General features: G+C 36.9%; 1 protein-coding gene across 4 annotated transcripts in view; it reads left to right on the top strand.

Annotated features, from left to right (window-relative positions):
• LOC136786237 (1-phosphatidylinositol 4,5-bisphosphate phosphodiesterase epsilon-1-like) overlaps nt 1-25,070 on the top strand; it is a 103,153-nt gene extending 78,083 nt beyond the window's left edge. For 3 of the 4 annotated variants that reach the window (XM_066747852.1, XM_066747853.1, XM_066747851.1), the window contains 11 exons: nt 7,670-8,191; nt 12,374-12,831; nt 13,274-13,559; nt 13,666-13,874; nt 13,977-14,275; nt 14,382-14,608; nt 15,882-16,109; nt 16,585-16,809; nt 16,975-17,278; nt 17,440-18,121; nt 18,222-25,070. In XM_066747852.1, coding sequence (XP_066603949.1) covers nt 7,670-8,191; nt 12,374-12,831; nt 13,274-13,559; nt 13,666-13,874; nt 13,977-14,275; nt 14,382-14,608; nt 15,882-16,109; nt 16,585-16,809; nt 16,975-17,278; nt 17,440-18,121; nt 18,222-19,728 — 4,947 coding nt within the window. In that variant the 3' untranslated portion in view covers nt 19,729-25,070. The remainder of the gene's footprint in view (nt 1-7,669; nt 8,192-12,373; nt 12,832-13,273; nt 13,560-13,665; nt 13,875-13,976; nt 14,276-14,381; nt 14,609-15,881; nt 16,110-16,584; nt 16,810-16,974; nt 17,279-17,439; nt 18,122-18,221) is intronic. The other variant, XM_066747854.1, reaches the window with a different exon arrangement.
• Nucleotides 25,071-25,391: the final 321 nt, after the last annotated feature.

The following is a 25,391-nucleotide window of genomic DNA, read 5'->3' as shown; positions in this document are numbered from 1 at the left end:
TTACTTTGAACGGATATGTTTCTCGCCTTGAGAAGAACGAGTAGCGAATTGGTTTGGTAGCAAATTATAATCAAATGTATCTGGAAAATGCTACTGGCGTATCAGCCTTCAGCACCTATATAGTGAAAGAAAGAGGTTCGAATAAAAGAGAAAAAATATAATATTTAACACTTTTCTGCAGTGTCATATATACACTAGAATAATACACGGACGATATGGCAGATCGCACGGAAAGTGTTGTCAGATATAATCTACATATTCAAAAATATCAACCTGTGAAAACTGATTTGATGCTGAAAGTGCTACAGATAAAACGAACAAAATAATATTATTTGCACAGTCATAATAAATTATACAAGTGTTATTTTGCATGACTATATACTCTTTGCACCAGATTTTACCAATAAGCAAATTGTCCTTTTGCATTTTTCTATTTCTCTAAATTAAATTTTATTGTAGCAACTTGCACACTGATCTTTCGTCGTTGCGTAAAACGGAATATCGTGTACATTTTAAATACAGTTGTTGTTTGCCAGCTTTCTTCGTTAGCCATTCGTGAAGCACATACTTTGAAAAACTCTGCTTGCTGCGAAAACTTTTAAGTGGAAAGATCGATATCAGTCTCTGTACGCGAAATTTAATTGAAAAGTCAGGTTAATTAAGAAAACATCCTAAGAGAAGTATTGGTTAACAAAATTTCGAGTATTTTATTAAATACCGTATAATGCTAAAGAAGCAGCAGAAGTTTTGATCTATATTTAAAAAAGTTGCAGTGGCGTGATTTAAAAAGAACAATATTTGGTACAATGGACAATATGATTAATAAGCAAAGTTTAAAATTCAGATAAACATTTCGCGGACATGGCAGAGATAGTCGAATGGAACGGGAAGTTGGTATAGTTTTGAAAGGTGGGCATTGGTAAAATTTCCATTTGAAACGGGCAAGGCCGGTTAAAACAGACGAACGTTCGAAAGTTAGTTTTTGATAGAACCACATGAATCTGGAAAGTCTGTTAAATGCAATTCAACATTCACTTTAAAAGCAGCAAAACTTTTCTGCACTCTTAAGTAATTACTTTTGAAAATTCTCTGTAAAAGAGCTCTTACAGCGCGGAATCGTTTTTACACATTTAGTCAACTAAATATTAAGTTTTAAGATATTTTGAGAGAAACAAAAGAGAATGTCTGGGCTTTGAATTAGTTGTGACTTGATAAGTTTCAGCTAAACTTTTCTTCTATTAAATCTAAGGATGAAGGACGAATTTTTCATTCTTTCTATAATAAGAAGATCTTTAGAATATTTCTGAGAGGTCTGGAAAATCCAGAGGCTACTACAGGATTCACGGCGCAAGGGAAGAGCTTTGGAAAGCAGGCTGGCGACTGGGTCAGGGGTTTCTATCGGCCTCCAGCAGCTATACGATGGTTGTAGGCCGGCGGAAACTACTTGCTCCTGTCGCTGCTAATCTTCATTACCAACTTCAAGCACTTCGATCGGACTAAATTTTCTTTTTTACCGTCCAACAATGGTTACGAAGAAATTATATTTATAACATAAAACCCCTCGGCAAAATCTTTCTTAAAACTGAAATGTATAATATACAAGCTATAAAATTGCACCGATGAAAATAATAACTATTATTTATTTCCCTTAAAATAGGCTAGGTCGAGCATTAATTTAAACTGCCGAGAGGATTATTTTTGATAGGTGTATTTTCTTAATTATCGCGCTGATAAAATATAATTTCTTATATTTTTACAAAAATTCAGCAGCATAATGGAATATGTTACCTAAAAACAGACTGTCATAAATTTCTGGTTAAATAGAAATAAAATTTAAAAGAAAATTTCATTACCCCGAGTTTCTGAATAAATAGTATATTTTTTCTTTACAGAGAAACGAATATTAAATAATTTAAAGGTATTAATTATCTAATGGTATCATCATCATGTTACATATATATATATATATATATATATATAATTAGCTAATATTATTATAGTTTTATAAGTGATAACAACACGAATGAGATAAAGCTCTGAGGATATTGAGAAAAGCGGGAGGACACAGTGATAGAGTGCATGTATATATATTAGAAAAGGAGGCCAACGAGCTTGCAAGCTTGTAGCGAGAGAAGCACCGAGAGTCGTTTTAAAGAAAACATAGGACAGAGAGTTGGATTGGCGAGATGGCTGCAAAAAATAAGGAATCCTGACGAATAGTCCCAATAGAAAAACCACTCTCTACCGATGAGCTCTTACTACCCTCTCGTCCCATCTTAACCATCTTAAGCTTCTTCTACCAATACCTCTTTAACCTTTAACCAGCCATAATTAATCTTCCGTCGAAGCCAAGTCTTTCTCAGATTATAAGCTTAAGACAAACTTGATTCGCGTTATGTTCAATCGTATCGAAATTAGTCTCTTATGATACAACCAAAAGGACAAGATGGAGTAACTCAAATGATGTGTTTAGAATCACATTATTCACATTAACCATTTCGTAACGGAGCGTTCAGAAATTAAATGATCGAAGCATAATTTATATAGGTAATTATATTCCATTATGTGAGAAAATCTCTGCACAAAAAGTTTATTTTACTAGCGTATTAAAAACAAACGAATTAATGGTTATTATATTGTTGGATAAATATTGATACAAATGTACGGCACCGTGGCGCCTATAGGGGCGCTGTTCATTCAGAAGAAGCGTCTATAGTTAAACGCCTATTCGCTAAGTGCATTTTAACACAAATATAGTAAAGCAAGAATGTATAACAGTGCATATGCATATTATCAGTACTACCGATCGGTAAATTTGATAATTTTTTATCGAAAGTTTTCATACATGTATACAATTGTACATTCTCCCTTCAATACGACTGTGTTTAGGTGTGCACGGAGCGAATATGGACTATTTGCAGCGAAAAGGTTAAGCTCAACGAAAAAATACATCAAATTCATAAGAATATTCATTGAGAGAATAAAGTTATTTATTAAAATATAAACAACAATGCAGCAGCATTGTGGAGCCACCGAATAAGTTATTAATAATCAATTGTTTTCGCATTTAACCAAGTTTTATACTAATTGTTTGATACATAAATAAGCATTTATAAATAATAAGATGTAATAATTATTACTAAATAATTTTAATCAATTTTAAAAACAACCGCTCATTCCAACAGCAATTATACAACTATGTTTATAGTTCGATAAATTTAACTTTGCAAACACAATTGATATTATTTATGGATCTAGAATCAAATTAATTTTTCATTCAACAAAATAAATTAATATAATAATGCATGTCTTTAATGACATATAATAATTAATCTATATTGGTATTATTACAATTATAGAGTGAAAATAATAAATATAAATGGATGGAATGATATTTTATATCAGTTTGAAGAGAATTTAAGGGACTGAAAGTATTATAAGAAACGTTGAATAGAAGTGAAGGATTGTATGAACTCAATATAGCACTGATTATATCCGAGAAGACAGTGAGTATTTCTGATCAGTCGTTGGTCCCTGCAAGCGACAGATCGACTATGCTCTTTCAGCTTTTCCTATATAAGCTCCAGGATTGACTTCTTCTTTACTTTATTTTTTCTTTCTTGCTTTTTAGTGATGCTTTTTATTTTCTTACCTCCGGTGCTTTACCCATGTCTAATAAAACCAGCGCTTGTTTGTCGTTAAAACATCCCTTTCTTCCCCTTCGACTGTACAGAGAACCATGCATCTCTCTCTCTCTCTCTCTCTCTATCTTCTCCTCTACCACTTCCATTCAAACAATCTACAAAGCATAAACCGAACAAAGACAAATCTTTACGAAACCTACGCATCGGATAAGCTAGTTAGAAGGTCAGGAAATAAGATTTTCTCAATATCATCTTGTAGCCAGAAAACATCAGACGAGACACATCAACCTATCTCTTATCAATTATGTTTCAAAAGACCTTTTTTAATTTATTTTTAATCTAGGATAATCATTTTTGTAAAGCAACTTTTTCTTTGCCAATGAAATTTCTAAAAATCATACTACATACACCGTCCTCCTTTCTTGATAGGTGCTATGTAGATTTTTTAACTGGAACAGTTCAAATATCGATTTACCGTATTCCCACTATTTTCCTATTAAACAAAATTTCTTTCAAGTTTCAAGTTCCGTTTTTCTTAGACGCCCAAAGTTTTGCAGTAAGGCTTTCGAGGTTTACAGAGGAAAATAATGCATGAACTGTCTTACCGATTACTCGTTTAAAACTTTCATTGTAAAATTTACTATGCTTTTTAATACAGTCTAGTATAAAATTAATGGTTTAATCAACATATTATTCTAGAATTATAAAGACTCATGATATTCGGTAAATTCCAAAGGAAACTTGAAAATAGGTATACACTTTACGATATCCATTAGGATAAGGTTGATTTTTCTCTTGCGAAAAAACTATGGTTGTGTTTCCAGAAAGTTGCTTTGATTCCCCTTTTTCGTGAAATAGGAGTGTAGCTAGCCCCTTTGGGAAACTCTTACATCTGGGATCTCTTTTGCGCGAAAATTTATTTCCACGCTGTCCGATCTTTGCTAAGAGAGTCACGTTTGTGCTTTTAATAGGAATCGATAGTAAATTGCGAAAGAAATCAGTGTCACCTTCAGGGACACAAAATTCTCATTTATTTAATGAAATCAATTTATAAAAATCCTGAGTGAAACGTTGCAGCTGCATCAAAAACGAAACCCTTGATTATCCTTGTTTTATTTCTCTATTGAGACTTGGACATGATCTTTATTGGAGTATTATATCCGTCGATTGCTCAACAATCTTCTTATGCACTCTTAGACCTTAGCTATGTCAATTATATATAAGGTAATCTCTGTATAGTTATTAATATTAAGCATACTATATATATCCTTCGAGCTATTTACGAAGGAGCTTCTGTTGCATCGGTTTTCGATAATCCAGTCTCGATTATGCTTGGAATTTATTATCATAGATGTGAATAATAACTGACGTCAACCGGATTCAGAGTTGCTTTATGGTAAAGAGGAAAATGAAACATACCAAGTCGATCGTTACATATTAGTTATTATATATTTAATAATGCTATTATAGAACTAGTCAGCGAAGGTTTATATAATCCGTATAAGGAGGGATTTGAGGAAGTTTATAGCAGTTGTCAGATCGAAGCTAACGTCTAGAATGGAGCAAGTAGTCAAACTGGATTTGCTTTTCGGTAAAATCATAAATTATGGAAGCTCTCGCGTATTGTTAGCGTCAGCACGTACCTTGCTCCAAGATTTCTACCGACTACCGAGCTCTTTCTCCTTTCTTCTCATCGCGGTATAGTTTACGACTGGCATTGCAGATGACTCGATCTGAAATTCTCCAACGATTCACGAATTAATTCCTATAAAGTGCAACGTGAACCGGCACAAATGGCTCGCCGATTGGTGTGAACGTCAGGTTCATTCAGGTTTCTATCACGGTTGCCCCTTTTAAAATATCCCATGCAATATCCAATCCCTCTCTATATAATACCCTGCACCATCTCAGCAAATGCTACCATTTTCTCTTTTCTAAAGAAAAAGTGCTTCGTGTTGGTCGTGACTCCTCTTCTCAGATAAATTCTCAACAATAATTGGCGTATTCTATTATTATCGCTTTTACTGAAAACGAATAGAGCAGAGCGGAGCTAATTGAACCACTACGAGGTTAATTGAGTCATCCATACTATCACGCAAGCGAAACGTATGGTGATGGGAAAACTGATTTCAATAAATGTGCGATTCAATAAATAATGCTCACCAGTAGTTTGATTTTTCTTTAGCAATCCTAACAGTGTATTCGCTTAGAAATTTATTAGTTGCTTGACATGTTCCGAAAATTCAATACTCTTACGTGTCATATGTGCAGAATAGTTTTTAGATAGAATTTCACTGGATATACAATTGTTCCAAAGTACCATGCAGCTGTATAAAGAAATAGACCTATTAAATATGTGCATTTCTTGGTTCTAATTTATATATGTATTATTTATACCAATAATTACGAAAATAATTAAGATGATTAACCAAGAAAATTTTTCCTTCGATTTAATTGCACGATGTTAATCCTTATTAGTAATCTCCTATTACTTGTAGAATAAAATCGTTACATGTTCGTTCGTTTGCTTCGGGTTTTCTCCACTTATCCGAAATGATGGATCAATTACCTCAACTAGAGCATTTTTATTTTCGAAAGATTTTTTTCAAGGAAAATCAAATAATTTTACGGTTTCTATCACATGGTTGCACGTACAATTAAATTACAATATGGAAACTAATTTTGATGCTATGAACTAAGCTGATTTATTACCTCTTGCCAAAATCGGATTCAACTTGACCCGTTCTACTCTACAGGGCTGATCTTGAAGCATGCAATTTTCACAAAGAAGGATTCGTCGAGTACAAGCAAGTATAGACGAAGAGAACTTGTGTGTGTGCGGATGACTGTTATTCATGAAAATAGGCGTTGATTATGGCAGGCTCCGTTGTCTCGTTTTAATTGCATTTAATGGAGCGAGCGGGCAGCTCTGTCCGGAATGAAACCAAGCATCAGTCGCGGCGTCGCGTCGTTGCATGAACATCCCCCTTTAGTTGGCAGAGTCAGCGGGTCAGGGTCTTTTGATGCAGAGTGCGCATGAAAACACGTCCCTCCCAGGTTGATTAAGATCATTGCAGTTCAAAGTCAAAATCTACGCTAGCTCACACACACACACACACACACATACACTCGTTCAATATCAAATTTATTATGATCGAGGGTTAAACATTGGCCAAACTATACACACACAGTATCTCACTCGCCATATTACAGCTTGGAGCGAATTTTCCTGTCATCGATCAAATTTCTCACGCCGCTGTCAATTTCAAGCCTCATATTACGATTTCAACATTCTGCATTATACTGCATATCATTATTATTGACGCAGCCTCGATCATTATTCGACACGAGTATTAATATTTCGTTGGAATATTCTATTCATAAATATACTGATAAAATTACGACACGAAATAGGCTGCGTATACCTGTCATATATATATACAACAGATAAATTCAGTCGGGATTTACTACTGATTATTGGAAAATCTGTACAGGAGCAAAACAAACAAACGTGATTCTCTTTGGTCGTGCAAATTTATTGTTTTCAGCCTTGACACGCGTGGCTTTATCAATTAGTCAAATCCATCGATTCGCACCGAGTTCGCAAATAGTTACCGTTATGTTCCTGAATAGGTCTTCGAGTAGCAGTTACCTTGCTCCTACATTCGACTATTAATAGTTGTTTAAGTAATTAACGGAGAAATTGCCGATCTGCCAACAAACCAGAATCAATATATTGGCCGATCAATTATTGATTGGCAATTAAAGTACTTTGCTTCTCGAATTAGGCTGAAAGGGATAAAATGTGATTGTATACATCAGAAATTAAAGAGAACATGTTGCGGGCGATCGCACGTGCTATATATCTATAACATCAATACAAATGGACGATCCAGGAAAATGATTATTTTATCATGTGTGCCGTTGTGCGAAATAAATGATTATTATTATCTTGAGAAATGACTAAGAAGCTAATGGACTATACCTTTGTACAGGTTTATAAATGTTAATATATTTGTTTGCAGTATTCGTCCTCGCATGAAGAAAACAGGGAGGGGGAGATTGCGGAGCACGTGCCTTCATTGTCACCTGCACCAGGTGGAAAGATCGGTGTGGAGAGCAACACCGAGGCTCCTTCTGGTTGGAGCTCGTCGAAGAAGGACTCCTCGAGAAAATCTCAGGAGATAAACGTGAATAAAGACGAGGAGGAGGAGGAGGAGGAGGAGGAGGAGGAGGTGGAGGAGAAGAGGGAGGTGGCAGTGGTAGTAGGAGGGAAGGACACCACTAGCGTCCTCGAGAAGGTGGCACTTTTTCACAAACATCGGCATGCGAGGGGAAAAGACGCAACCACTGGATCCCTTCATCGAACCCTCAGCGTTCACACAACCGCCATTGAACAAACTTACATGGCCGAAGAGTGCGATGAAAATGACTACCATTTGGACCTAGACTCCTATAAGCCTGTTCAACCACTCACCCCTGACCACGGAGTCGCTCTATTCCCCGTTGCTGCTCCCCATTCTGGCATGGACCTACATCTTCTTCAGGTTTGCACTCTTTTATCTCCCTTTTTATCCCACGTACTACCTATATAGCTCTCTTGTCAAACCCACCACTACGTCATCTCTATTCACACGCTTCCTTGCCCCAACGCATTGTTATTATTATACACATCCAGACTCTACCATATCGACAGACTCCTTCAATCATCCTTTTTCTACGAAGCTCATATATTCTTTTTGCTTTCCGCTTCTATCGATCCTATCGAGAAATTTAATTTATGGGTTTATTTAATTTGCTACCAGAATGGAAGATCGAAGAACTCGGCAATTGAAACCCAATCAATTCCATTATAGGACGAAAAAATTCAGCTTTAGATACGTCAAAAACTATCCAATCGATGATTGACCTGGCTGAATTTAATTAATTTCAATTGCATCCGTCATGGTAGTCCTTCTACAGAAATAAATGTTTAAACGAGTTATTAACAGGTTTGTCTTTTTCGAAGAAGCTAAATTCTCTAAAATACAAGAGTGTGCGGAACAGTATGAGGTTTCAATATCGATATTGGAAGACTTTGCTTATAGCGAACTTTACTTTGCCTCTAACCCTATAAGTGAACCCGTCAAATTTTCCATTACCAAAAATCAGAAGATAAAACAGGGTCCGTGTGTGTTTCATATATATTTATACGCCACTTTACAAATATTAATCTATCAAAAAATTAAAAAAAAAAAGATCTTTAAAACAACCAGTGAGAGAGCAGAAAAATTTACTGCATATGTAATGGATTTAAAAACGTGACTTTTCAATTGTTAGGAAAAGTAAGTTTTATCAGGGGAAAGAGCAAGAAACGGCTTTTAAAGTTTCTAGTATGTCCATCCAATTAAAGTCTGCCCTTCCAAGCTAACTAGCTTATTATACCGTTTTACCACCTACAAATTCTGAAAAAATGAATTTGAAGGATATAATTTCGAATTTCTGTAACGATAATCGTGTAAGACTCGCGACACAAAGACTGGTAGTCTCAGATGCACTCAGTCCTCGATCCCTATTATCCGATACATTTTATAGATAATAATGGTGTCCTCTTTTCACTCGACTTACTCGAATAGTGGTAGGAGCATGCTCCGTGGGAAATATTCTCTCGATCCCATAAATACTCTTATACATGTATGCATGAAATAGCATGAAAAATGTTCGTTTTAATAAGCTACAAACATTTTAATCGCTGGCATAAGTCTTCCTTTAAAAAGACACTATATAGCATCTCTCAGATCAGGAAAATCTTCCTTCCTATAACGTACAGATTCCTTTGTTTTAATTTCTTATCTGGCTCTCCTTTGCCCCTTTATCCGCGAGACCCGCACTTTTCTTTTATTGGGCACTTCATTATTTTCCTCTTTTCTTTTCACGTTTTACTCTCGTTTATTTTCAGCACAATTCTCTTTGACGCTGTAAATTTTCACATCTCCCCTGTCCCCGCAGCAACCAACACCTTCTATTCAATATTTTCTTGTCCTATACTACACGTATACGTATCTCCACTTGGCTCGTGGTCGCTTTTCCAACCTACTTTCCAATCGCGCTAACGTTTCCTCAAGACTATAACCTTGTACCTCGGCCCAGTTGCTCGCTTTTGAGAAAGCTTTTGAAGTAAAGACCAGAATTGGCGGCGTCTTTCATCCAAGCTCTGCAGATCTCTCAGAAGCTTCGCGCAATATTAATATTTCGATATTTCGCTTGGAACCGTCGCTATACTCTATACTATAGAATGTATACTCGCTCATCTCTCGCTTTCGTCCATCGCCGTTTCTCCTCATCGACCTAAATATAAATTACATACCATATATAATAAATAATAACAATACGTCTCAATAAGTCAATCGACTAAAATTTTAATTCTTTTTACATTTCTTTGAAAATGTATCTAAGTACCTATCGCTTAAATAGACTCACATTTATTCTTTAGCTTTCTATAATAGAAGTGGAAATTTCCATCTCGGCAAGATGCTATTTTCCATAAACGCTATTAGTTTTAATGTACACACAATGAATGAAATCGTTTAGTGGAAGTATAGAAGGAGGTGGAATGGTTATGGAATAAAACAAAGAAATGAGAGAGAACAGAGAGAAAGAGGGAAAGAGGGAAATGAAAAGAAGAACTGATGAAAGCATATCCGAGCAGATTATGAGCCGTAAAAACGGGTCATCTTTTCGAAGCGAGACCTTTTCTGATAATCGCTGCTGGATGAAAAGCCCTTCGAAGCCAAAGAATCGAGAAATGTTCCGCAGCAATGGTGCCGTGTAATTGACAAGATATTACCCTGAAAAAAAATCTCGACTTTTAGTTTTGTAATTCCTCTTTAAACAACGATCATCCGTAATCTGGAATTAATTAATATTGATAAAATTCTTTCTTTGACGTATAAAAATATTTCTTCTGTCCTATGTATAATGAAAGGCCATTCCTGCATACTTCATCTTTATAAATAAACGGAGAGACGAAATATGCTCGTTTCATTCGGTAAACATTAATTACTCCAAAAACTCTATCCAATTAAGGATTCCTTTGATTTAAACAACCAACAGTACTAATTAATCCAAGTCTGTACTGTTGTTTCCAAATTTATCCCATTGGCGTGTGTAAATATGGTTTTGAGCGAAAAAGGCTTGAGAATGACCGGATGGCCTACTCTTCGATTTTGGATAATGGACCACTCTCATAAAAAGCACTGATCCATCACTAATAAAAATGGAACGGATATAAGAATTGAAAGTGGTTCGTGGATCGTATCAAACAGATTTAGCACGAGAACAAATTATTATTAAACGAACTATATAGAGTCTGAAATAATAAGGGTATATTGAAACCGGAGATTCGTGATTTCATATCTTATTACAGTAAAAATTAAACGAAAGGTACCTATATGATAGATTTAATAATTGATGCAACTGATGATTTTTGCGTAAAGTTGAAATTGGATTTATTAGAGGATATATTGATGGACACTGAAAAGTAGTGACTACCTGAAGAAATGAGGATGGTCGAGGTATTTAAATATTAAATTGAAGAAGGATATAATATAGGTAAAAGCTTTTTTCTGCTATGCGCATTTGGATTATTGGAATCATATCGACCCTATTTCTTTTTTTATTAACAATGGTTTAAGGCGAAAATTGTTATCATTATTCACGCAAAACACTATACATTCGCTGTACATATAGTATATACACTACCCATCAACTAATACATAATGCCATAAAATCTCGTGGTCAATGCTCAGGCATGGTCTCATTTTTCCGATATCATCCGCAAAAGTAAATAATACATTTTTCTCCCCAAATCTTTCATCCTTGCAATAAAGACGAAAACGATAAAAAAACCTCAATTAAAGCTCTTTCATGTCTTGTCTCTAACAGTGAAATAATAAATACTTGAAAAGTCTGTAAAACAATATCACTTGGGTCGATTACGAAGGTTTGCTATTCCCCATACCGTGAATAATTTCATATATGAGTACCAATCCCTTTATACACTAAAGTTTACCGGAGCTTGCGGCTGAAATTGGAAAGGTGCTCCACTCCAACAAAATGAAAGCCAATTAACTCTCTCAATCTTTCTTCTTTCTTTCTTTTCCTATACAGAAACTCTGAACAATATATAGCTATAACTAGAGTACGTAACACAATAATATTCTCGAAGAATGTTAAATGATAAAGGAGTATATAAATTGAGCAATATAGATCGGTAATATGTGATTTTGATGAACGAAGGAGGAAATAAAAGAGATAAAAAAAGGGAGGTTTTCATACATAGTAAATTTTAGCAAGGGATAGTTATAGAACCAGCTAGAACGACTAACTGCATAAGCGCCTTTATGAGTGCATGGAAAATTTGATTATAAATGCACTTTCGACGTTACTCTCTGTCGGCTGCTATGCTGTGCGCATTATAGCGTTCTTTCACCAAGTGACCTTTTTTTGCATACGTATATATATATTCCTGTTTACAGAACATTCGACATCGCGTTAAAATAATCGTACGAACAGATTGTTCAGATTCAGTATTAAATCATATTTAAAAAGATGATTAATTGTACTCCGTGAAAGATGCAACGGAACGAAATTGTTAAAACTGTATTCCCTCGTTGGTGTGCACGAGGCACCTCTGCTCAACGTAAATTTATTCAAGCGAAATGATGTGTAATTTAATTTGAACGCTTCAGGTTCTTCATCATGGCACGACGTTGGTTCATTGGGACTGCGAGAGCGGAACTTCGCGAACTGCTTTGGTATTCGCGAGGATCGACAGAGCCTGCGGAACATTCGTGTGGGAGAAGCCACCGTGGAGTCCTTTGAAAACGGCTCAGCCAGGTGGAACATCGGCGGTTGATTTCTCGCTGACGGTTAACCCGGAGGATGGCATGCCTGCCATTTTGTCCGCCAAATACACCACTGAAACACCGGATTGTGCTAGCGTGACCTTGGAGGAGGGTTATCTGGATTTGTCCCAAGTGAAAGAAGTGATGATCGGCTGCTGCGACAGGGACCGGGAGGCCGATTTGAGGGGTATCTGCAAGAGATACGGCCTACCAGGCTCCGATTCTTGCATAGGCCTCATGTATGGATCTAGCCTTCCCGACAATCGGCTAATCTTTCTACTTTGCCCACCGGCCCTTAACAAGTTAGTACTCACAAATTCAAATACTGGCTAACCTGCAATCCCACTTCTTCTATCAAACAATTGCCATAGAAATTTATCATCAATCAGCGGTTATCTTGCCGCAATTAATCCTTAATAAGTTATTACGCATCTTAAAGAACATATATATACACGTGCTTAAGCTGATAAAGGCAGACAGATGTGCTCTCTGTAATTCTTGTGTGATGAGTTACCGTGAAAAATGTTACTTCTTGCACCTGAGAACGTGTCACTTTAACCGAATAGAAGATAAAGCTTGCTCGTTGTTATACATGCACGAACACACGAGAGCTCGACTTGAATTATCTCGCAAGAGAAAGCTGGCTTATCCAGTGCTTATATGAGAAAATATAAATTATATTCGAGTAGAGTAGTACCTAAACTTTAAAATAGAGTATAGATATTTATGTGGCTTTGTGTGTAGGATTTGGTACATGGGCCTCTGCTGGATACTACGTGGTCTCAAGAGACAGCAGCAATTGACCGATCGAAGATCACGCTGGTTAAAGGAGAAATATTTGCAATTGTATTTCCACGAAAACTGCCTAGAGCCAATGACAGCCGATGCAATTCGTGAATTTGGCGGACGTGATTGGTCCAGAACGGAAAGCGTTGGTACTCTCTCGCCAACCAGCACGAGCACTTTTCGCAGGCGAAAGGTCCAAGGGAAAAAGACAAAATCCATCGGGAATATTCACGCTTTAACAAAGGTCAGTTATGTATATAAGAGCCTGTATATGTAAAGATCGAAACAACGAAACAGACCCTTTCTCGTGTCATAATCATCTGAAACGAGTCATTAACTTAAAAAAACAGGAATTAAGCGTTAAGCAGTTTGACACATCATCATCCGATGGAGTTTTATCAATGACGCCTCTCCGTCACATAACCGGAAGTCGCGAGTCATTGACGCGGGTCCTACCGGCTTCCCCTAGATCTAGCAGAGATCGAATCCCACCAAGAAGCCCTTCCGGATCAGCGGAAAGAATCGTGTCGTCCAGTTTGCCTTATTCCAGTCTGCAAAGGTAATGCTCGAGAGAGCTTTGAAGAACCGTTTTAAGAATATATAAATAAGATTGTGAATTTTGGGGCAGTAGAGAGATGATGGTATAACGAAGAGGAAGTAGCCTTTTGTGTGTTACCAGGGACAAGGACAAGAATGGCTCAGGGATGATGCCAGGGATCTCGGAAGCTCCATGGCATTTGAAGGCAAGAGCAACTTCGATCATGTACGAGACTCAACTGAGCTTTGTCGAGTTTGTAGCGCTCTTCAGGTCGTTCAGTCTTCGTGCACGCAAAGATCTCCGTGATCTCTTTGGCCAACTTGCCATCACTTGTCGCAGCCAGAGCGATGGTTCCCTCAGGGACTTCAACATTCGCCCTGCTGTCCTCAGGCAAGCCAGTGATGCTACACCTCAAAGGATCGGTATGTCTCTGCTACTCTACTATGTATATAACTATATAATATTGTCCATATCCCATGATTTTTGTACTTACGACGGGGGAGTAATTTTTCACGATCATCCATGCAGGCCTCTTGACGAGAAACAACTCGATAGATTGCCACGAATACAAAACTAGCAGCAATCTCCACAAGAAGCAAATCTTCGATGCTGTGGCTGCAGCGAGTATCGTTAACAACTGTGCCGGAGTGGACACGTCCAAATCACAAGTCATTACTCTACCAACATTTACCAAGTTTCTCGAATCTCGCCAGCAGGAGAAACTTTCCGACGATGAGATCAAAGCGCTTGTCAAGGTATGCCCCCAAATTCTCTCTTCAATTTTCCATCCAGGCTGCGTGCATTAAAATTCCACACCTTCCCCTATCAAATGTCGCGTCATGGACTGATGGACTGACGTTCCATACATTAAGCAAATAATGGATAACACGCTCCGCTCCGTCATATAAGCTCTGCTAACCTTCCATACTCCCTAAAACCTCCATCCCGTCGTAATCATGAATGACGAGTGTGTTCTTTTTTCATTCTCCAATCGCACGTGAGCAGCGATAAGATTTCACGCGTTCGATTAACAGTTCAAGTACAGCGTGTCGATCCAATTGTCAATTTCAAACGACCGAAGTGACTTTAATGTTACGAGTAACGTGCAGTTACCATGGCGTACACTACCCTTCAGTTATATTCGCACGTTCATCAATTCTCAAGCATGATATTTCAGTCTTTTTAAAGCTACGCTAGTTCAAATTTATATATGCAAACATTTCATTCGCTCTTCGATCATTGAAGACTTAATATAGATATTATATTAATTACAAGATTATTCATTCTTTGACACCTAATACTAACAATTGAACGTTCATCGCTATTTTTTAAATATTGTTATTTATCCAAATAAAAATAAATTCCAAACTTGCATCCGATTCATTGCAATGTAAAAAAACTGGATAAATTAAAGTCTTTCATAATAAAGAAGGCATTATTTAAAGCACTTGTTAATTTAAAAATATTTTTTTTTCGGTTTACAGATAGTTACTCAAAACTGTATTTTGTTTTATTTTTAATAACTTTTCCACAAATAGGGGTGGGACATTTATAAGTTTCTATCTCTGTAAGCTATCATAGTATGATATAACGAGTCTACAGTAACAGTTAACATGAAATTTACAAAAAGCATAAAACTACCATCTTCCTTAAGACGACAGTGTGTAACTGCAATAGCCTTACAATTAAAAAAATATTACTTAACACTTTTATCTACTGATGTGTTCTATTATCTCATGAAGTAGAAAACGAAACTTTGAATCTCTCGAAGATACGAGCATATGCATAAAATCCTCGCAGCGAATTTTATAGGAAGCGACAAAATCGTGTTTAATATTATACTTAGTCAGATAAGAATGAACTGCAGTTAAATCGTTCAGAGTTCAGACGTTAGCAATAAATTCTAGCGAGGTTTTAGCGCGTGCGTGAATATGCGTATACACACACACATATCTATACATATATATGGACTAGGCAGCTAGGGAGGATGACGTAACGCAATCAGATAGCTGTTTACTCTGATTCTAGAGACACGAACCGGACCCGGCGCTACGCACACAGTGGTGTTTATCTTTCGAAGGCTTTGCACGCTACATGATGGACAAGGACAATTATGCCTTCCCAAACGAGTACGCAGCCCCATCGGAGACTGAGATGCAGCAGCCACTCTCACAGTACTACATAGCAAGCTCGCACAACACTTATCTCACAGGCCACCAACTCAAAGGCGAATCCTCCGTTCAACTTTATTCACAGGTCTCTCTCTCTCTCTCTCTCCCTCCCTCGCATCATTTTGCAATATTTAATAATTTTAGACTTTTAGCTTTTTGCACGATAAAATATTAACTCGGTAGCCGCAACTGAATCGCTATAATTCTCTTTCTTCGTTTGTGCAAAATATTGGGTTTTTTACTGTTTACTTTGACGTTGAAATAAATTTGCAACATAGAAACGCGAGCGCTTCTCCCATATTGACCCTAGAGACAAAAAGAGAAAAAAACAGAAAACTATAGAAACAAGTTTTGCCATTGTCTGGAAAATATCCGAAGCAGTGTATCGTCAACATCATCCCTATGTAGGAACAAAGCAGAAAAGAAAATAATGGAAAAGAAAATAATAGATGGAATTTTTACTTCAGCATCGACTTTAAAGCTACATTCGGTTCGAAGAATGTCACTTTTTCATGGTATCAACTTCTAATTCAATTTGATCCAACTTTCATTTGCTTCAGGTCCTTTTGACCGGCTGTCGTTGCGTGGAGCTCGACTGCTGGGATGGCGACGATGGATCTCCTCTTATTTATCATGGGCACACATTCACCACGAAAATACCTTTCAGATCGGTAGTAGAAGCTATTGACAGAAGTGCTTTCATTAGTTCTCCGTATCCCGTCATCCTCTCCATTGAAAATCATTGCTCTCAAAACCAACAGGCTCGCATGGCACAAATCTTTCAGGTATTCGAATAAGGTTTTTTTACAAAAATTTCCCCTTATAATCTCATACCGACCTCATTTTTAAATTTTCCAACCGTAAAAAATGATATATTTAAATTATGGAGAGTAATATTAATTAGTGTATAATATTTCTGGATATTTTCACATTTCCAATAACCGTTTCAGTCGGTATTTGGGGAAAAACTGGTTACGAAATTCCTATACGAGACGGACTTTGGGGATGACCCTCAACTGCCATCTCCATCCCAGTTGCGTTATCGGATTCTGATAAAAAATAAAAAGCTTGTGGTGGATCCTACCGCACCTCTGGCTCACGTTCCACTCGGTCATCGTGGTAAAATGCTCATGTCTGATCGTGCCTCGTCCATGAAACAGATGCGAACTGATATCAGCAATGCTTCGGTCGTCGAATATTTCAGCGAGGACGACGACGATGAGGAGGATGACGACGAAGATGATAACGTCGATGGTAAAACTTATTTCTTTTAATAAATAATAATGGACAAATTTCTTTAGCAGTAGCATATGTATAGCACAAATGTATCATAATTATTCTAGTCAATCGATCCAATTTTCTCGATGAGTTTGAGCTTTCTATGTAAGAAGGGATGAATTTCTTCTATATTACAGATAATTCAATATCAAGTTACGAGAGGTATATAGGAGGCGGAAGTCAGGTGCCTCACGCTCGGTTGAAATCGGATCCAGCTGTGGATGACAAATCTCAGAAACAGAATAGTCAAATAGCAAAGGAGCTATCCGACTTGGTGATTTATCTTCAAGCGATTAAATTTCGTGGCCTGAACACAACACCTTGTACCGGGGTCGTTGGCAAAGTCCGCCATCAAGCTCACAGTGGACCAGTTCAAAGGCATAGCATCGCAGGAATTGCAACAAGCAGTATAGCATCCTCTTCAGGATCTCCTCAGTCACTCTCAACTTCGGCCTCAGTCGCAAGTGGCGGCAGCAATATTGAGAATCTCTTTAGATCTACCCGTGGTGTGCCAGCTTGTTTCCAGTGTTCGTCCTTGAACGAAAGCACTGCTAAAAAGATCTGTAGGAAGCAACCCCTGGGAGTCGTTGCCCACGCGGAGACTCAGCTTATTCGAACGTATCCGGCTGGCATGAGAATTGACTCTACGAATTTCAACCCGGTGATCTTCTGGGCCTTTGGTATACAAATGGTGGCTCTCAATTACCAAACTGACGACCCAGGCTTGAATCTCAATACTGCGATGTTCGAGCAGAACGGTCAATGTGGTTATGTGAGAAAACCATCAGTGATGTGGGATAAGGGCCACATGATGTACAGGTAAACTATATTTTATTAAACTCGCTTTGTTTCACTATTTTAAAAATGGGGCAGCGATTAGTAAGGGTAGGGCATTAACACTCGATTATTCGTTGTGTAGACGCTTCAATCCCTGGGACAAAGAATTCGACGGATTGCACTCGGCCCACTTGACGCTTTCAGTGGTTTCAGGCCAATACGTCTCCCCTACAAACTTTTTGGCAAGCACCTACGTTGAAATCGAGCTGGTTGGTATACCGATAGACTGCGCCAAGCACAAAACCAAGATAATCCAGAGCAATTCGCTAAATCCAATTTGGAACGAAAAGTTCTGCTTCCAAGTGATGTTCAAGGACCTCGCCTTCTTGCGTTTTGGAATAATGGAGGCTAGCTCTCACCATCTGATATCGCAGCGAGTAATACCACTAAAGTGTCTACGACCTGGGTACCGTCACGTGCGCCTGCGAAATAGCAAGAACAAACCATTAGCTTTATCCACCTTGTTCATCTATTCTCGATTGGAGGAGGAGAGCTTGGATTACAATACCTGCTGTCGCGATCATAAGGAATCTTCGAAGCGAGCATCCTCCAGCAAAGAGCCGGAGAAACTGAGCACTGTGGATCCAGGTGGACCAGGGGGAGTAATGCTGAAGAGGAGGATGTTCTTTCTGATGGTGTATCACGTGATTCCAGAGGAGCCATACACGATCCTAAAAGTGACCCAGGACAGCACGACTCAAGAAGTGATGCTGCAAGCCCTTCAAAGGGCCGGGATCTCAGCGGAGCACGTGGACGAATACATACTGGTCGAGGAAGTGTCGAGAGGGTGGGAGAAGAAGGACAGGGAGGAGCTGCCAACTCAACGCGTGCTAGATCAGAATGAACATCCTTTGCAAGCTCAGGCTTTGTGGAAAGGTCAAGGACGATTTTTGTTGAAACGAGTTGGGGATGATCCTAGCAGCAGAGCCTGGCTAGCTTCCATCAGAAGTACAGCGGGTCACTCGAAACTGAGCGATTCGAAAGACACGTCCACTCATATCTGGGACGAGGCTGACACGTTTCTGGTATGCATCTACAACGTGTCGCCTGAGATACCATACGCGATACTCAGGGTCCCAGTGAGCAGCTCTGCTCAGGACGTTTTAGCCCAGGCTCTGGTCAAGGCTAGAAGAATGGAAGATCCAATGAAGTTCGCCCTTGTGGAGGAACTTGAATGGGGAGGCGCTGGTGCCGTTGGAAGTGGTAGCAGACAGCTAAGGGTCCTCAGGGATGACGAAAACGTGTACAGCACGCAAGCCTTTTGGCAGACACTTGGCAGATTTATCCTTCGGGAAAGAGAACAGGCCTTGCCTAGGAGGCATTTGCTTCCTGCCACCTTGGACAGGATCAGCAAAGGCTTCTCTGTTGGAAGGTCTGTCTCTCTGCCAGGTTCTAGCAAAGAAAAGGTTCCAGTATCCGAAGCTTTGTCTGATCCTACCTCCAGGGGTCTCAGGCAACGATTGCTCATGCCGGGCCGCAGAAGGGAAGTTCATTCGGATGGCGAGGATTCCAGAGAGTCCGATCTACTTAACGCAGCTTTGCACCTGAAAAAGGTCTCCCTGCGAAAATTCAGGGTCTGGAAGTCATAGTGGCAATCGCGAGCGACGACGATATCCACCATCTTCGTCGCTCGGAGGAATCCATAATCTTGCATGACATTCTTCAAAATATCCCAATTCTTTACGACGAAATGATAAAGAGACGAAACGAACGAACGATTAAAATCTATTTGTATAGATTTCTTTGTAGTGAAATTGCGCGACAATATTAACTGAGAGAGAGAGAGAGAGAGAGAGAGAGAGAGAGATAAACTCAGACCAACGCAGCACTAAATCTAAAGCGTCGATCGAGAAGCCGGTATTGTTGTTGATATGTCGTTTATGAATGAGAATTTTGACTGCTGCTACCGCATGACTATTTATTTCATTATTCGTAGCGATGAGAGATTCTAGTCTGATATTACCAACGGTTGAAGCGATCTAATCTAAATGAGTCTTTTAGTGGTCCTATGCCAATGTTCGACACTTGAACATCACGTGCTTAACACGCTTTATGTCTGATGGGTAATTAGTACGTATATATATATATATATATATATATATATATATACTCGTTGCTGCGAAAACTTTATATTGGTACATAATCGTAATGTGCTAGGGACGGTAATTACGAGAGATCTATGCCATAGTTTTATCGAGGATTCGATATAATTCATTCCCCTATAAGTATAATAGGTATAGGTGTTTATCGAACTTCTTGTAACATCAGGCATCGCGAACTAGCTGGCTTTTAATAATAAAAAAATTAACATTTTTCGCCTGAGGACGCAGTGATATTGATTTTCACTTTCGTAAACCGTGCCAATGACCAAAAAGAACAAGTATAATATACGATAAATATATAAAATATATTGCAATATACTAGATCGACACAACTTTTTCCATTCTTTCATCATTTAACGATTGATTTATTATCGTTAACAAACTTCATGATATTAATTATCCCATTTTGGTCGGGCCACTTCGTATCAAATTATGGTTCAAACACTCTGACCCCCTAGTTACGATTCATTTGATCTCATTAAATTACTCGTTTGACCGATAGAATGCAACAATTTTTCATAAGCATGATCGATAATGCCTCTTATAGAAATATGAAGATTGGCGTAACTGAAATAAGAATGTACAAGATTATCCTGTCAATCATTTAAAGAAAACCTTGAATACTCTTCAGTATTATATATATATATACTTTAATGAAACAACAGCTTTTTGACAACGCAACATTACTTTTCTTTATTCCTGTATAAAGTGTGAATAATTATCGATAATAGAGACTGTTATTATTTATAAATATTTTATCGAAACTTTAAGATACTGTTGTATTGTGCATTTGAGATATTTTTATTGATCCGTATGGAGTAATGCCAATGACTATTGAGATAATATCTAAAATAAAAGGTAATAATGTCTTATCTAGTTTTCACGTACTTACGTGCTGTGATGATTAGGCTAAAAGTTGTAGCGCGATATTGCTATTACTTTCTCGATTACCGTCCCTTCTTTTAAATATAGCCTCTCTTAATGAACGTAATCGTAAGTCATATATAGATACAAGTCCAAGATGCGCCAACCGATACTTTACTTACCTGATCAAACACACATAGATGAACACTTGCACAGTCATTTGTGAAAAATCCAAACTCGCGCGTAAGATGATCGATTCTGCTATCGATCAGCCTAATCTACAGGTATCGATTTAAGTGAAAAAGGAAAAATCATATCATAAACCATGTAACGGCATAAGAAACTTGACACCAACCCTCTATGAACATTATGTTTTTTCTTTGCTTATATATCGACGAATAATAATATATCGACTGAGTGCTGAAATAAGCTTGCACGATAAAAACATTTTTAAAGTATACTATCGCAGTATCTACGCAAATTTTTAATCATTCCTAAAACAATAAGGACTCACTCTGTCGTTACAGGTTTTGCTATATTTTTTGAAGTTCTTTGGTTTCAAGCGTCTCTCTTATATCATCTCTCCACAGCCACATATCGAAGACTTTTGAGATATTCATTGAGAAAGCAAAAAACCAGTTTAGACCGAAATCTATATTTTGCAAAACTGCTGTATTTTTAGAGACACAAGGAAGAAAACTAACGCGGGTGTATGTTACATTTAAATGAATCTAACGGCTATATATAAAACGCTATGATGAAGTAATAAGGACAAACAAGACCAAATTGAAGAATTAAGGATTACAAGTGACTCACATATAGTACAAGAAACCATCAGTATTTAAGAGCTTTAACGTAAAACACCGTAATAAATCGGCTAGGTCTCTTTACGTACACCTATATATATATATACACAATAAAGGAAAACAATATCTTTTTAATAGTAATACTACACAGTATAGTATATAAATATGCGCGTGGATAATGGCTACTAATAACGATAGTTGTTTGTTAAAACTCATTAAAATCTCTGGCGAATGGTTGGCACAACTTGGACCCATAAAGAAAACCCCCTGCATCGAGAATATCATCGACTTTATGGCAAACAACGTTACTTGAATGGTGCCACCGATGGCCACTGCACAATGGCCACAATAACTGCAAACGTTGTTTTACACGTATTTCTCACTCTCTACACACTTATACTATGCTATACTATATAAATATATAATATAATATAAACAAATGTTTGGATCTCTCCAAAGCACATTGTTCCACATATCCATCGTGTACGGAAAGATCCACGCTTTTACCTAATAAAAAAGGCTAGGTATTACTTCTTATTAATATTTTGGGACCATTCTCATTAAAAAATATTAACCAATGCTTCTGTTTGAGAAGCCTCTTCTACTACACATACATATATAATCTAAAGAAAGCAGTATTAGCTTATTCGTCGTCGAAAATTACAAATTTAGCATGAAATACCTATCCGAGGGGAGGGGGTTACACGTACGCGTATATTTTACTAGAAAGAACGCATTACTCCATGTATCTCGAAAATCCGAGCGAAATATGAAGAAAGGCCATGGCCATCTTTACAAAAGGCTAATAAGGCGGCACAGCGAGGCCATCTTAAATTTCTTTACGAGTGCGCTACCCTTTACCAAATTAATATACGAATGTCGATTAACGACATCTTTCATATAAGTTTTATCGAGTTGAGAATTTTTGTAACTCAGTGACCTGTTTTGGACATTCATTAGTTGTTCTTTGTCTAATAAACGACACAATTGTTGAAACGCATGCTTCGGTCAATAACAATAAAGAAATCTAAAGAAATCGAATCAAAGGATATGCAGATGCACGGTTGGTTTCTCAGAATTCGAATGAACCAAATATTGGTGGTATACATACGAGTATATATTAGAGAAAAACCGAGAGTCAAACGCGGATAAATCGGGCCAAAGATGGTGCATATCCATTATGTACATATCCGTGGATCTTATTAGCTGTTGCATTAGTATATGTATATGTGCATATTATAACGCAAAAGCTATCAGCTACCAGCTATGTGCTGCACTTTTTTACAAAGCGCATTTTCAAGCCAAAGAAAGAAATAAAACATTAAAAGGTGTTTTTGCCCTTGCACAGCCGGGCTGGCCGGGCTGCGGGTATTCTCTCTTATTAATACATTAATATACCTACCACGTGTCTTTTTCATAAGTGTGAATTTTTCGACAGTACACATATACTATACATAATTATAACTCATGTATTTTATCGGGACGAACGGCATAGTGAGCCGATGGTGTTTATATTGTAACTAAATTAAATGTATAGCTCGTTAATTAAGTTTTCAACAAAAGGTAGCATTATAACTAATTCCCTATTTCCAAACTATACACAAATCTTTTTCATCTTATTTCTACATTGCAAAGAAAAGCCCCTCTGTTACTCTATATTTTTTACTTTTAATTATTTAAAGTATACTGTATATGTATATGTATATTGTGTGTATAATACATAATACACTTTTTATTCATATGTTTCTCTGTCAGCGTTCATTTGTAAAACTTGTATCATTATTATATCTTGCAATAATTCAAAGATATTTTTGTAACGATTGTTGTGCTGTATTCACTGCAAGCTCATTCATTTGTACATAACATCCACAAAGTTCTAGTATGAGTTTTGTTTATAACTATTTATGAAATTATACAATCCGTTAAAGGTTAAAAAAAGAGTTTATACTTCTTTATGAAGTGATATATCTCTTAATATTTCTAACCCTAAAGGAGAAATTATATACAAAAAATTAATTATTCTCTTTCTTCCCAATTTCGTGTGGCTAGACAGAATAAACATCTGTGTTACCGAATTATATTTAAATCAATGCAATTTTTACAATATCGCATATACATGGCCACCATATATTATTATATTAACAAGAACAACAATTTAGTTTCATATCGAAAGTAATTTATGAACAGTTGATTATGTTTCGATGTTGATCTCTAAAAATGTTCTTTATTGCGTGAGGCTATTCATAATTGTTCAATTTATTACAAGTACAATGGTGCAAAAAAGGCTTAAATGTAGTGGTTCTTCAATATTCTACTTAAGAGTTTAAAGATCGTAAAGCAAGCAATTTGCTGATAGTGTGCATTCCTTACTATTAAAGTATTCGCCAAAATAATTATGGCTCCAAAAGAAAAATTAACCATGAATGTAATAGTTAAGAGAATTCTTAACCGAATTTGTTCACTTATTATTATTTTATTAATCATACTGTAGTTTCTTCACTCTGTACAAGGAACGGATGTTACATTTACGCTTTATTTGTATCTAAAATTTTATATGGTAAAAGGATTTTTAGTCACCGCCGCGCGCGCTGCGCCGGGTAAAATGAAATTCTTATTCGGGTCGTCTCACCAAGTGCAAATGCAGATTTAAAAATATTTTAAAAGAATTTATACTCTTTACATATATATATATATATATATATATACAAATTAATACACTAAATATCCTTCAACTAAATAAAAATTTAGGTACAAAGAAATAACACGTGAACCTGCATTTTTGTAACGATTTTGAAATTTTAAAAAAGATCAATCAAGTGGGAAAAGTCAGTGTTAGATCGCGTTAATCGATCATTTCTTACCTAATACTACTGAAGCAGAAATTTCATCGTATTACTAAAAGGACGAGATTAATTGAAAAGCGCGAGAGATTAGTGCATATCCGTAGAATCTTTTATTGGCGTTATTATAAACACTGGATCAAGTAGTTCCCGATATACGTTTCGAGAAAATGAAACTATATATATAAGTATACAACCGTAAGAGCATGCGGCCATCCTTAACTCATAGAAAAAAAAATCTTACCATTAAATTAATAATGTATCAATACTATTAATATTGTTGAAAAGAATCTACATGTAAATAAACATAAAGAACATTTTTATAAGTAATAATAATTATTGCCACTAACTTAGCCCTGACCTCCTACCTTGGCATGAGTTTTTCAATATCTTTACATATTTTGGTATAATTATGTATGTACAGGATATCTTTTTCTTTATGTAATTGACGATAAAATGTGTAAAGCCAATATATAACACAAAAGATAGGCACAATGTGCATCACACTTTCAAAAGTTCTGACGAAATTCGTTTCGACTTTAAAGCATTCGACATGATTAAAGTTTATTCACCAATGTCTGTTTATAAGTTTTTATAATGTTTGTCAATGATAATAGTTAAAAATGATGATATCATTATT

The sequence above is a fragment of the Prorops nasuta genome, unplaced genomic scaffold (genome assembly GCF_024137725.1).
Source record: "Prorops nasuta isolate Cenicafe-Biocafe unplaced genomic scaffold, Cenicafe_Pnas_1.2 PNAS00003, whole genome shotgun sequence".
Lineage (NCBI taxonomy): Eukaryota > Metazoa > Arthropoda > Insecta > Hymenoptera > Bethylidae > Prorops > Prorops nasuta.
Note: the sequence above shows the minus strand (reverse complement) of the source record. Positions and strands in the feature narration are given on the sequence as shown.